This window comes from Amblyomma americanum, chromosome 8, assembly GCF_052857255.1.
Source record: "Amblyomma americanum isolate KBUSLIRL-KWMA chromosome 8, ASM5285725v1, whole genome shotgun sequence".
NCBI lineage: Eukaryota > Metazoa > Arthropoda > Arachnida > Ixodida > Ixodidae > Amblyomma > Amblyomma americanum.
The window spans coordinates 93,925,804-93,940,337 of NC_135504.1; the positions used below are offsets into that span (position 1 = coordinate 93,925,804).

The window sequence follows — 14,534 nt, forward strand, 5'->3', positions numbered from 1 at the left end:
AAGTCTATGGTTTGTCCAGATTCTGTTAGGGATTAGCTTACTAAAAACATTGTTGGCAAGGGACAGTCATACGAACGGTATTCAAATTTTTAAGTCCTTGACGCCAAATTTCCTAAGGAGACCGAAAATAAAGCATTCTTTCCACATTCCGGTACGCTCGAGGTCATGAAGCATTTAGTATTTAGGCAGGACTATTTTTCTATCATAATCTCCCCCTCCCCCCACCGTCTTTTAACACATATGCTGCAACCTTATCCTCACCAGGTGTTTTCCTCCTTTTCATTTCCCCTAACGCTTCCTCACATCTTCCCGTGTCTGTGGGATGTCCAATTGCAGGGCAATACGTTCTCTCTCATTAGCATCCTGAGCATCATTAGCGTTCTGGCTACCACAAATATAAATGCCAAACACTTCGGCTACTTTAATGGTCTTATCCATCTCCCTAGTCTCATACCCCCAAACACCTTACCTTTGTCTGTGCATAGTTTACTCTTGTCCGCTTTTTGGTTGGCTCTATTCTTAGAAGCATGCTTGACTCTACCCGTTATCTAATTTATAATGTCGGTGACCTTGACCTTTAGATCGGAGCTCTCAGGTGCCTGTTCCTGGCTTCCGCGTCGTAGTCGTAGTCGGCGTAACCGGTTGTCCATGTATCAAAGCGAAACGCCATCTCCAAGGTGGCTGCCAAGAGAAGATCAGGGAGGGTGGCTAGCAGCGTGACATGCCAGCAGCCAGGCGTGAAGAGCTTTCCTGAAATTTTGCATTCCCGGCTAACGCAATTTTCTTTCAATTATTTAATAGCTTTGATTCTCTGCCAATTCTATTCGTTGTAAACGGAGTTAGGATTCGTGCTTTGGCCTTCTTTGAGGTAGTCAATGCAGCGCCCGCGCAGGAGCAGCGCAGTGACGAGGAGCGGTGAGGACTGCAGCGCAGGCTTCGCAGACACTCTTGCGGGGCATGTGTGCAACGCAGGGGCGATATTTTTTGGAAATCTCTCAGTGCATTACTTGCGATATTTGTTGAACCACAGCGGCGAGGTTAATCGGGTTTTCAAAATTCAAAGAGACTGTTTGACTCTTCCCAGCAGCCGGCTGCAGATGTTTAATAGCGATCAGGTGCCTACCTGTAATGCGTACAAAATTAACTTTTGTAAGGAAGACGACGAGCATACGCGCGAGCCGCATGGCCATCGCCTAGTGCATGCTCCTGCCTGGACTAGCTGACTTCGGACTGCTGTTGGCCCTGCTCCCGTTAAGAAGGTTCTCCGAATAAACCCAACGTTACATTTGGTGGAGGTGGCGGGTAACATCCTCTCGCCCCGGAACTCCGCAGCCGAACGCTACCCCCTACCGCGATGCCTTCGGATGCCACAACCAAGCCATACAAGTGAGCCGTGCCGCCATCATCTGTGCTGGGCCTCTCCGCCAGCGAGACCCCGCTAATTTCAGCGGCACGGACGACCATGATGTTGAGGACTGGCTCACATCGTATGAGCGGGTGAGCGCATTCAACAAGTGGGAAGCTGAAACCAAATTGAACAATGTGATTGCCTATCTGACGGCCGTGGCAAATCTGTGGTATCGGAACCACAAGACGGATATTACATCATGGTCCGTTTTCAAGCCAAGGTATTCGGCCGTCCGGCTGTCAGAAAACTGCGGGCCGACCAGCGCTTGCGTGCGCGGTCGCGGCAGGTGGGAAAGAACTTCAAGACTTACATCAAAGATCTCGTCAATCTATGCAAGAGGGTGAACGCAGAGATGTCCGCTGCCAACAAGATCAGGCATATTCACAAGGGCGTTGATGACGCCGCCTTTCAGATGTTGGCGCGACACCTGCGGACAGTCGCGGAAGTCGTCATCTTATGTCCGAGCTTCGACGAACTACGCAAGCAGAGGGCTCTGAAACGCGAACACACCACGAACGTCGACTCGCTTGATGGCCTGAACGATGCAAGAGACCAGACATCGCTCCTGCCGCACATCAAGAGCTTCAACCGTGAAAAAGTTGCTCGGCAGCTTTCGCTTATTTTGCGCCATCAAAAGCCATCACCACACACAAGTCCGAACGTGCGGCACATCATTCAAGAACAGGTCGGCTGAGGTTCTCCCGCAAGCCCCTCAGCCCACACCTCTCGCGGCCCCGCTGACATATGCGGACGTTGTTGCCCGACCTTATCCACCTGCCTATGCTCCGCCTCCTCGTCCCGTTCGAGAGCCCGCTGCTTTTGTTCCGCCGCCTGCTCATCTGCGAACGTCCTCTGGCACGCCTGATAATAATCGACCGCCTGCTCAACTGGGAAACTCTTGGCGCACGCCTTACAATCGCCCAATTTGCTACTTCTGCGGCTAGCCAGGTTATGTGGCGCGCCTTTGCCATCGACGCTTGAGCGTATTACAAACATCTCCTGAAGTTTCCGGTTACTGGTCCCAGCGTCAGTACTGACCTCCTTCTGAGCTGCCCCTAAGCCGTTCTCTGTCTCCTGGGCGCACCGCCTTTTCTGAACGTCGTTCGCCTTCTCCACGTCGGTGCTCCATCTCTCCGATGCGACTGCGTCCCTCGACCACTCCAGAAGAAAACAAGGGGCTGCAGTTCCTGACGCAAGATATGCGCAGTCGTTGAAATTTGAAAGGCCTCGTTTGTCTGCCTCTAATTTAAATTTTTCTAGAGGGCGTATTTGTGATAGCGCTTGTCGACGCCGGTGCTGTGGTTTCCGTCATGGATGCAGCGCTTTGCCGCTGTTTGAGGAAAGTGAAGGCGTCCCTTTGTGGCCTGTCGTTACCAAATGCAAGTGCGCACCTCGTCCAGCTGTTAGCAGCGTGTACGGCTCGAGTAGTCATAGAAGACATTTTCTATTTCGTTGAGTTCATCGTTCTGCCGTCATGTTCGCATTCGATCATCTTCGGCTGGGACTTCCTATCGCTCCACGACGCGGTCATCAACTTGCTCGGGCTCAAGTAGCGCTCTTTTGCCGAATGCCGTGCCAGAGACTGAAATTTGTGGTGCGTCTGGTTCTGCCTAAGCTTTTGCTGCCGACAGTACCGATATTCCTGCGGGCTCTTCCGTGATTGTGTATCTTTCCTCTGCTTGTGTTCGCAATGCCAGTGTCGTACTTTTTTACGCCGCCATTGTCAACCGCTGCCTTATGCCCTGCTCACTTTCTCCCCCGGCCTCACCGCACTAAGGGTCTTCAACCCGTTTCCAAGCCCCTTCGCTTTGCGCCGCGGGGAATGCGTCGGCACCGTGCAGCGCTTTGATTCTGTTTTCAACCATCCCGACGCTGCCGCAGAATCACCGCCGGGTGCCATGGACGCCCTCAGCTTACCTACTCCAGCACCCGCCCCGTTGTTGACCGACCTATTCCTTCAATCTATTGACCCCATTATTCCTCCAACTCAGCGAACCCAGCTTCTTAAGCTTCTTGAGGACTTTCGCTCCTCCTTCGATTGCCACCAACGCGCCCATGCCCCTCTGCGACAGCGCCCATATCGTGTTTCCGCCACTGAACGACGAGTTATTGAATAACAGGTAGACACCATGCTTCGAGCGGCATTATTCAGCCTTCCACCAGCCCCTGGGCCTCCCCGGTTGTCCTCGTCAAGGAGAAGGATGGGTCCGTTCAATTTTGCGTCGATTACCGGCGCATTTATAAGATCGCACGCGAAGCCGTATACCCGCTGCCCCGTATTGATGACGCTCTGGACTGCCTAAAATGCGCGGAACTCTTATCTTCTCTTGATTTGCGCTCTGGTTATTGGCAGGCCCCAGTGGCAGCTGCAGATCGTGCCAAAACCGCGTGTGTGAGCCCTAACGGCCTCTACGAGTTTATCGTCATGCCATTCGGCCTCTGTATCGTTCCTGCTACTTTCAAGCGTTCCCTCAAGTGGAAGACGTGCCTGTGCTACTTGAACGATATCGTTATATTTTCACCCGACTTTCAAACACATCTGTGTCGCCTCGAGCACGTCTTCACATGCCTCACAAATGCAGGCCTGCAGCTGAACTTTAAAAAATTTGCACCTTTGCTGCCATAACTAACAATTTTAGGTCACGTTGTGTCGAAAGGCGGTGTACACTCCGACCCCGCGAAACTTCGTGCCGTGACTGAATATTTCAAACCTTCCACCACTATGGAACTTCGCAGCTTCCTAGGGCTCTTCTATTATTTCAGGTGTTTCATTCGCAACTTTGCCTCAATTACTGCCCCTTTGGCTGAGCTGCTCGGCACCAATGTCGATTTTTCAACTTGGTCACCCGCCTGCCACGGCGCCTACAACACCTTGCGTCATCTCCTCACAGACCCACCCATCTTGCGCCATTTCGACCCGGCGGCCCCGACTGAAGTTCACACGGAGTCCAGTGCTATTGGTCTCGGTGCAGTGCTCGCCTTGCGCAAATATGGATTCGATGAATATTTCATTGTCTATGCGAGCCGCACATTCACCAAGGCTGTGTCAATACTCTGTTACTGAAAAAAATGCCTTGCCATTGTGTGGGCCTTAGGTAAGTTTCGCCCTTACATGTGCGGCCATCCTCTCGAAGTCGTTACGGATCATCACGCCCTTTGTCGGCTGTTTTCACTGAAAGTTCCTTCCGGCCGCCTGGCGCGATAGGTGCTGCGTCTTCAAGAATATAACATTGCGTCATCTGCCGGTCGGGCCGCAAGCATCAGGACGCCGACGCCTTTTCTCGCTCCCCGCCGAACTTACCAGCCTCTGCGAAATCGGAGCCCCTACGCTGTCTCCCACCGTCAGTGACCTGCCTTCTGAACAGCCCAAGGATCCCTGGATTCTGCTCTTCTCGACTTCCTCTCCGACCCATCGGCGGTTACACCATCCCGCGCGCTGCGCCGCCAAGCTTCCCATTTTGACATCAGGGGTAACTTGCTTTATCGCCGTAGTTATCATTCCGATGGAAGACAATGGCTCCTCGTCATTCCTCGCCACCTCCGGTCCTATATCTGCTCATGTTTTCACACTGACTTACAATGCGGTCACGCGGGCCTTTTCAAGACTTACACGGGCCTCCGCCTCCGCTACTACTGGCGTGCCATATACAATTTTATTCTGAACAACGTACGCTCGTGCCTCGACTGCCAACGCCGCAAGACATCCACTACCCGAATTTCTGGCGAGTTGCAGCCGCTATCTTGTCCGCCTCGCCTTCAGATCACGTTGGCATTGATTTATATGGGCCCCTCCCGTACCCTGCTTCTGGCAAACGAAGCTTCATTCTTGCCGTCGATCACCTCACGAGGTATGCTGAAATCGCCGCGCTCTCTGCTGCCACGGCACTGGATGTGGCATCCTTTCTTCTGCGTCGGTTCATCCTTCGTCAATGTGCCCCTCGAGAACTCTTCAGCGACAGAAGCCGTGTCTTATCTGATGTCATCAAAGCTATGCTGCGTGAGTGCAACGTCATCTATTGGACTTTCACCGCTTACCACCTGCAGACCAACGGCCTCACTGAACGCTTTAACCGCACTCTGGGGTACATGCTGGCTATGTACGTCGGTTCAAACCACACGACCTGGGACCTCATTCTCCCGTATATTACGTTCGCGTATAATACTGCTACGCAGTCTACGACAGGATTTCCTCCTTTTTTGCTTCTTTATGGCCGCCATCTCTCCGTTCCTATTGATACTGTGCTCCCCTACCACCCTGACACATCTGAGTGCACCACCGTTTCCGAAGCCGCCAGGCGCGTCGAAAACCGCCGCCAGATCGCCCGGTCGCTCACGGCAGCTACCCAAACCCTTCAAAAAACCCGCCAGGATGATCACCCTCCCCTGCATTTCTCGCCCGGCTCTCTTGTCGGGCTGTGGATACATTCCCTTGCTCCGGGCCTCTCCCGGAAACTGCTCGGTAAATATCAAAAGCCCTATCGCTTTTTGAAGCAAACATCTCCAAAAAAATACATCTTTGAGCCCCGCACATCGTCACCCGACCTCAGACACCGCGGCCGCAAGACTGTCCATATACGGCACCTCAAGCGATACTAAGACCCCGCTATCTTGTCCGCCCCTTAAGTCGCCAGGATGGCTCCTCTTCTGTTCGAGGGCCATTGTAAAGAAGATGACGAGCATATGCGCGAGCCGCATGGCCATCGCCTGGTGCACGCTCCTGGCTGGACTAGCTGACCTCAGACTGCTGTTGGCCCTGCTCCCTTTAAGAATCGTCTCCGAATAAACCACACCTTACATTTTCAAAATTTAGTTGACATGACACGCAACTTTTTTAACAGTCCCCAACTTTGGTGTTAGTACGTAGCAAAAAGCCTTTCTTTACTTCGCAACACCTTTGCTTAAACATCAGTGGCAGGATTTTCTGAAACATCTCGAATACAGCTTTCTTAGAATACGAGATAGGATTCGACTGAGTGGAAACCTACGCATTTAGGCAAATATTGCAAAACGCGGGTGTAAAAGAGCCACATGCAAAAATGATAGATGTCTAGACCGGCTGCGCACCCAGCATTCTGTTCCATGGAGACAGTAATAAAATCACAATTAAGAAGTATATTAGTAGGAAGACGTAGTTTCTCTATAGTTATTCCTGTTTATTTACAGGGGGTATTCAGAGACCTGGACCGGGAACAGTTGGACATAAGAGTCTCTAGTAAATACTTTATTTTAATCTATAGCTCGCCATGAAATTACCTTGATCAGTAACTCAGGGGACGAAGTTCAAAGCATGATCAATTACCTAGAGAATCAAAGACGAACAGTGGGTCCCCATAAATTTGAGCGCTGCTCTGTTTGCTTCGGCTGATCGAATAATGGGGTCCTCTCGGCGGCGGTGACCAGCTTGTGCTACAACGGCGCGACCGGCACGGCCCTTTTAAAGCCACCACCTAGCCACTTCTTCGGCACCGCGAACTCATGGGTCCTCTCTGCGGCAGCAATGAACAGAGTTGTATGTAATTGATTACTTGTAATTAATTACACGGTTGCGTAATTTTTTAATCAATTGATTGATTATTTTCGTAATATGTAAAGTTTCTGGTATTTCAGATAATGTTTTTCTGTCATCTGTTACCTGAAATCAATTACTGTGCAAAAAAGGCTATCTGGGCAAAGCATCCGTGACAATGTGATTGCAACAATTAGTTGAGCCGTACAGGAAAATGCGCATGGTCACCTTGCGCGGCTAGCGCAATCTTTGGATGCTTCTTTGAATACGTCCTGCCTAGCTAATCCGCTGTAATATACAAAGCTGCTTTTTCCTTGAACAGTTAGAAAGAGCGAAAAATGGCGTGACCGATGAGAAGGAATACTAAAAACATGCGCTGACTCCCAGCTGATTCATTTAGCTTCAAAGGGACACTTTTTATTGCTACAACCATCGCCCATGAATAACATTTATCACACGACCAAGCGATAAACCAGTACTTCTCTGCGCAGTCATTTTTAATAACAGCACACGTTACAGTTCCACACAGCAAAACACAAGAAATTCAATAAAGAATGGCTTACAGCCTTGAATAAACTACAAATAGCCTGTGTTTATCAACGCAGTCTATAACAGCTGAAGATTACCTACACGCACATATGAGCCAAAAATTTTGCAGCTAACGAAATATGGTGCAGCTTATACTGAGGACAGCTTAGCGAGCTGTGGAATGGAAAAGGATAGATATACAGTTATGAACAGGAAGGGAACGAATTGGATCAAGGAAAAAGAGTTTTTCACATAGTAATCTAAATCAAAAAGGAATGGGCGTGCGCAGGGCACGTAATGCAAGGAAATATTATCAATTTTCTAAACGTGTAATAGACTGGGTTAAAATCAAAAGGCAAACACTCCAGAGGCTGAGAAAAGTTAGTGTGCCGGACGAGATTAGGTAGTTTACAAGGATAAAATGCCCTCAGATGACACAAAAGAGGGCTGAGTTGAGAGAATTATGAGAGTCGCTTGCGGAGTAGCGGTGCTGGTCAGGCTAATGATGATGCTGAAGCCAGACATTGTCCATGTTCATTTTTTCTTCATGATTTCAACAGACATACACCATCTCGCATTTGTTCTCTTATCCACTTTGCTCTCTCAACGTACCTCCTATTATTGCCTTTTGAACAGCTCATTCTACACTCCAAAATGTTTTCTGAATTTTTTTTCTGTCCTCATAACTTTTGAATTGTGCTAACACTTGGACGTTTGCATGCATATATCTGCAATGACGGCCATAATATAAAACACCGTTCGATGTTCAAGCTATTATGTAGCCATAGTGAGCTAAAATTGCGAGAAACTTAATGTAGATGTTCGCGGATGCTACTAATGAACTCGCGTAAGAATGCGAGAAACCAGTTGTATTCATCACGCAGTGCGTTAGAAAAGTTAGAAAGCAAATTTCTACTTTTTGTTGAACTGCCAAAGCAATAGAAGTACGTACATGTATGCGCGTAAAATCAATAAAGATTTTAAAATGGGGTTCACCGAAGCAGAATACAACCAGCAGCATGTTTGCCGTCGTGTAGCACTCCTCACAGTATCGGTCGTCCATCAGACGCCAAAACAGGCCTGTGAGACGGCCCACTGGGCAGTATTCTTTGCTGCACCCAAACGGGCCGATGAGACGAGTAACGCCGCAGGAAGTCTTCTGTCCTCTTAATGGCCAGCTGCGGCGGGGCTTGCAGCTGTCTGATTTTTGAGCCGCGGTGCACGGACCAGCCCCGCGGTTGCGACATGCTCTCCTAATAAGTTCTTCCTTGCATCAGTGCCCATAGATTTTCGCTTAGATTTAAATTTCACTGTGCAAGAGGGTTGCGTACATGAGTAGGAGGGAAGCTGCTCAATGGAACTGCGATAAAGTAGACGTAAAAATAATATAAAGCTCATAAAAACATTACAAGGAAATATACGCACTAGGCACTCTAATTTTGCCAGATATAAAATAAATGCCAAGAATTTTACTTTGCGGAAGAAGAAAGAGTTTATAAAGTGTGGCATATCTGCGGTAGGAATAAGATTTTGATTTTCGAGTGAATAAAGTAAGGCATGTTGTCTCGCATCTCAAGCACAGCTACTCAAAGGACAGTGACTCTGGATCGCATGCGCTAGACCAGAACTCAGGGTGAACACCGACGCGAGTGCTCCCTCTGGGGGACATATGACTGAACGCCTCCTCTACTTCTCCTCTCCACCTGTGTTCTCCTTCTCGTACTTATTCACGCCAGTGCTGCTCGCCTTCTGCTTTTCCTTCTTTCTCTCCGCTTTCTCTCTTTCGCTCATGTCGCAACGGCCCCAAAATCCGCTTCCAGGATTATAATACCAAGCGCGGCTGGTGATTCATGAAAACGTTGACAGCACTGATTACTCCATTAAGGATGCTAAAAAAGATATATGTTCCAAGATGTTGACGTACGATACCAACAAATCAAGCCCAGCTTCCGCTGCGGCAACTTGCATGGAAAGTCTAAATGAGCACTTAAAAGGGCTTGGAATCGCAAGTCGCCAAGGAACTTTGGAATGGCCAGGGAAGGCGAAATACATTCTGCTCTTTGCCGCTTAGGGCAAACATTGCTTTCAGACCATGCACATGTGGAAATACAAAGAACGAAACTGACGCGAGATGTCGGCAGGGGAAAGGCCCCTATAGTGTACTTACAATTTGTCGAGAGTTTTGCGCTGGATTAATACACCACAAACGCCCAGGCACATAAAAAAATAAACACTATGCGGTGTATTGATACCGCACAGAACAGAACCGCGTATGCTTGATACACCGAATGCAAAGAATGCGAAACACCCATGAACGCAGGGCCTGGCTTTTGGACAACCATCACCACTAAGCCATTTTGTTCATATATTGTGTGCATGCAGTAATTTGTGCAACTGTTGAGACCAAACTTCGGGGGAGAAGTAATGGAAAAACAACATCTGCGCTTTGTGCGAATTCGACATTTTGTTTGTTTTCAGGTAGCCAAGGATGTGCCCTTTGGATAAAAAAAAAGAACCGCAGCAACGAACACTCGGATTGCATTAATGCATTCAACGAAACATGCAAAGGGTATGAAACCTCTGTGTACCGTTACAATCCAACAATCTGCCACCCACCAAAAAAAAAGATCATGAATAAAGCCGATGGTTGTTTTTAAAACATTTTGCTCATTGGTTCAAAGCACATGCCTAACATTAACAAAGTTCTGGCCGAAATAAAATGATGCCTTGCTTTGAAACAATTCTATTTTATTGTGTCTGAAAAGCCGTAGTACTACAGCCCACGGACACAACACGATACTATCCCGCTTATAGCGCTTTCATTTGTCTTTCGTACGATTTAAATTAACTTATCTAAAATATCAGCGAAAAATTTGATTTAATTACTCTTAGCTTTTTTTTCCGACAAACTTCCGCGTTAAAAAAATATAACTCAATAAACCACCTCTAACCATTCCGGCATATGGCGCCAGTTTTATGTCAGCTTGACACGAATACGAGGAGAAAGCGATTTATTAAATAAAAAAAATCGCGGCCGCAGCATTTTGTGGTTACTCGGATGCACGCTGAAGTCTCTCTGAGAGCAGAAATGATAGCACAAAACTGTCCACCATCATGAATTTGTAAAAACTGTGTAGCGGGCTGCAGAGCAAAACGATGCGTGTGCTTGACGTTCACGGAGTGCGCTGCCGTTATTGTAGAAAATGTACGTGCTAAGTGAGGTCGAGTCCCGTTCACAGCGACCACATTTGCATTGCGGCAAAACTATAACACGGCGGTTCGTGTGGTGTCAGTGCACGTTAAAGAACATCAGGTGGACAGAATTATTTAAGCGCACTCCCCTGCGGCGTCTCTCGCGACCATGCGCCGCTTCGGGGCCTGAAACCTTACTGATATTCCTCGTATACGCTTTAGCCTTCTCCACGCTGTCGGGCACATATAGAAACATCATCCACCAAAGAATTCTCTGAAAGCAGGTTTCAGTTAAGTATAAATTTCATACTCTCTGGTTGGAGTATTATCCAATAGACAAGAAATTACGCGACTATCACCTGCTGGCACAACAAAGTCAAGACGACGAGATTCATGACCGCCTGCACAAGGATGATTCTAAATGCCATTGAAAGGCCAAAATATGGCTCTTTTTTGGACAAAGCAGCCAGGGTGCTTTTTATTGCGCAGTTACATATCTTGAGCTTTCTGGCTACTACTAACACGAAGGATGTGCGAGATCTTGGAATTGCCATGAATTCTTATGTTTTAGCAACGCGGTAGATTCTACAAGGGGAGCATGTTACATTGCTGGATGTCTCTATCCTTAATTTTGATTTTATACGTACCTCAAAACAGCTCTTCTTTGATAACGAAAGGCCTTTTTAGAAGTGCTGTTTTCTCACACCGGCTAAGCATTTTAAATCGAAGTTTTTTTTTTCAGCAAAAGACATCCGAAGCAAACATTATTGAGAACACTTTCTGCAACTTAAACTTGCCTTTAACATTATAAACGCCGCTTGAGCAATGAACGTTGACCAGTCGGGACGACAACTCCAAAGATCCGTGGTGTGCTGAGCGTAAAATCCACACCTCCACCAAAGATGTTACGTGGCCCAAGGCGACGACGGTGCAAGGACGACCCGGCCCCAGTGCACAGACCGCGAGCACAGAGTCCGCACAGAGCATAGGGTACCCAAGCACTGAACACGCGCACCTCCAAAAAACCTAGTTCACTTCGTCTTAGTTCGCAATGTCTCTGAAATATTTCCAGATATGAAAATCTTTGTACGTTGAACTTCCTTTGCTGACAAAAGAGGAGAAGCTGCCCGTCTCGCTGACTTTTTTAAAGCGAAATTTATTGCCCCAGGGCATGAATGATGGGTGAAGGTGTGACGAATAATGTAACAGAAATTAAATGAATGGAAAAAGGTTAGCTGATTTGATGAAGTCCAGTAGAGAACGATGGTAAGGCCTCTGCGTCCAGGCAATGTATGAAGCAGGGTTGCTTGGTTAAAGACCTGCTACCATCAGGTGCCGGACCCTTGTAGGCTTGATGCTGGGCAGTTCCACATTAAGTGATGGATGTCAGCCTCACTGTCCTCGTGTTTACATATCGGACACCCTGGCCGGGGAAACAATTCTCGGTACTGAGGCCACTTCCGAGTGATGGCTGGTGTGAGGGCAACCCCGACCCGGATCCTCCTAAGCGCAACCTCCTATGCACGGGTAAGACCACGGGGGAGGGTTAACGCACACAGAGGGATGAGAGCACGTGTGCGGCGCCGGAGGAGTTCCTTTCTTGATGAAAGGAGGGTAAAATTGTCCAAATGAAGGAGCTGAGGCGATGAGGAGTTTGTATTGGCAAGGCGGGTCACTAAATCTGCCTGGCTTTGATAGGTCAGCAGATCCCGTGGGACCCACTCAAGACGTACTGGCTGCGGGATGCGTGCCGCGAGCCGGTGGTTGTCCTGACATATCGTTGGACAGCGGCGAACACGTCGTAGCAACCGGACGACTTGAAGGGCGTCAGTGCGGATGACAACACGGGTCGCAGGGAGCATAGTTATGTTGGCCACAGAGAAGAGTGCTTCTTGAACTGCAACGAGCTCAGTACAAAAGGACGAAGGGGGTTCCGTAAGCTGAAACCAAGAGGTTTTATTCAGGGCAGGTCTGCACGGTCAGTAGATATCTGTTGTTGCTTTGCAGTCTTGTATGCTTGCGTCTACGTAGACAACAATGAATCCTTCAGGCAGGCAAGCATCTTGTTCCTCAAATTTCTGGCGAAGCAACGAGGCCGAATAAGCAGATGTTGGCCGGCGATCATCGGTTGGCGCTGAGCTGTACAAACTTCCATGGGGGAAGAACTGGCGTTGGCGGTTGAAGAATGGAGTGTGACGTTCCATAAGTCCTAAATGCATGCGTGGAGTGCGATACACTGGCCTTAAGGTTGCGCGCTTCACGGCGCTGCTGAACCAGCTCATCAATGGTATTGACCTGCGAATTCTCTTGCAAAGCTATGACCGGTGTGATGCGTGCAAGGCACGTAATGGTATTCATAGCCTCTCGGTTCACGGCTTCAAGGCGATCCCATTGGGCTCTCGTAAGATGTTGAAACTGGGCTTGATAAACAATACGTGGCTGCAGAACTGCCCTCACCAATTGCCGTGCAACGAAAGAGCCTGCGCCACCAGTTTTAGGTTCAATTCTTCTAATCAAACCCAAAGACTGAATAGCTTGACTTTTTGCCTGAGAAAGCCATGCAGTCGCTGATCCTGATTTGTGAAGCATTAAGCCAAGGATTTTTACACTCGGACTTTCCTGTAGTGGGGTGCCTGATAGAAAAAAGACGGATTGGACTTGCAGTGAGTTTACGGTATCCCCATCGGTTGGCGATTGACGTGTATGTTGTTTTATGCACGGATAGCTGAAGTCCGACGGATGATGCGTAATTACAGGTAACATTCAAGGCAGATTGAAGGGCAGCCTCCTGAGTACGGAGATCTTGGTGAGTACTCCACACCATGATGTTGTCAGCGTACTGAAAAATTTTATGTCACGGATTTTATGTAAGCGCCAGGCCAGCGTGATGAAAGCAATATTAAATAACGTCGGCGACAATACTGGTCCCTCGGGCACGCCGCATAGAGGAACAAATGATCCGACCGCTTCGCCGCTGAGGCGTATTGCAAATTTTCTGCCTTCCAAAAATTATTGGACAAAACTACGCAAAACTACGCATGTCAATGGAGTTCAGAATTGCTGCATGACTGATGTTGTCATATGCCTTTTCAACGTCCATTGCTAAAACAGTACGCACATTACGGCTGCGGGTAGATGACAAAACTGCAGATGCTAAGACAGCCAACCCGTCCCCTGTACCGATATATGGACGAAAGCCAATTTCTGCGGGGTGATAAAAACCGTGCTGCTCTAGCCACCATGACAATCGTGGGGCTAGCATTTTCTCCGCCAGCTTGCGCAGCATAGGAGTTATGGAGATAGGTCGCAAGTTGGCAAGGTCCGTCGGAGGCTTTCCTGGTTTCGGGATAGGAATCACGACAGTGGATTTACAGGTCTCAGGCACTACGCCATTGAACCATACTTTGATTATGGGGTCAAGTAGTTAAGGGAGTGCAGCGCTACTCAGGTTCTTGTACTCCTCGTACTGAATATTATCCGGGCCAGGCGCTGTTTTCTGTTTCGTATCATCTATTGCAGCCAGCAACTCAGGCATAGAGAATCGGCACGCAATTTCATCTACGTCGGCATCAGACGGCATTTGATATACATGCGCCGGGATGCCTGCCATATTTAAACTAGCGGATGAAGAAATCACAGAATCGTATTTGGGGAAAAACTTTCGCGCTGCTCCTTTGGCGAAATCATCTGGCGACAAGTTAGCCGCGAAGAATGCGGTTGCCGCTGCGTCAGTGGAACGGCGACCACGTTCCATAGTACGGAATGTTCGCCAGAGAGAGTCACTGAAGGATTTTGCAGAAAATTGTTCGCACCACGTATGCCACTGCCGCCGAGAGAGGTCGCGTTCATATTTTGCGTGCCTTAGCTGTAAGATAGTGCAATCGCGTACGTGCCTGCGAC

The 14,534-nt window shown here is 48.6% G+C and overlaps 1 protein-coding gene across 1 annotated transcript in view; it reads left to right on the top strand.

The window, feature by feature from the left end:
- The window catches only part of LOC144100551 (uncharacterized), a 29,469-nt gene extending 19,286 nt beyond the window's left edge, over positions 1-10,183 (top strand). The window contains exon 6 of the mRNA XM_077633465.1: positions 9,921-10,183. Within this exon, the coding sequence (XP_077489591.1) occupies positions 9,921-10,099 (179 nt within the window). The 3' untranslated portion in view covers positions 10,100-10,183. The remainder of the gene's footprint in view (positions 1-9,920) is intronic.
- The last annotated feature ends 4,351 nt before the right edge of the window (positions 10,184-14,534 follow it).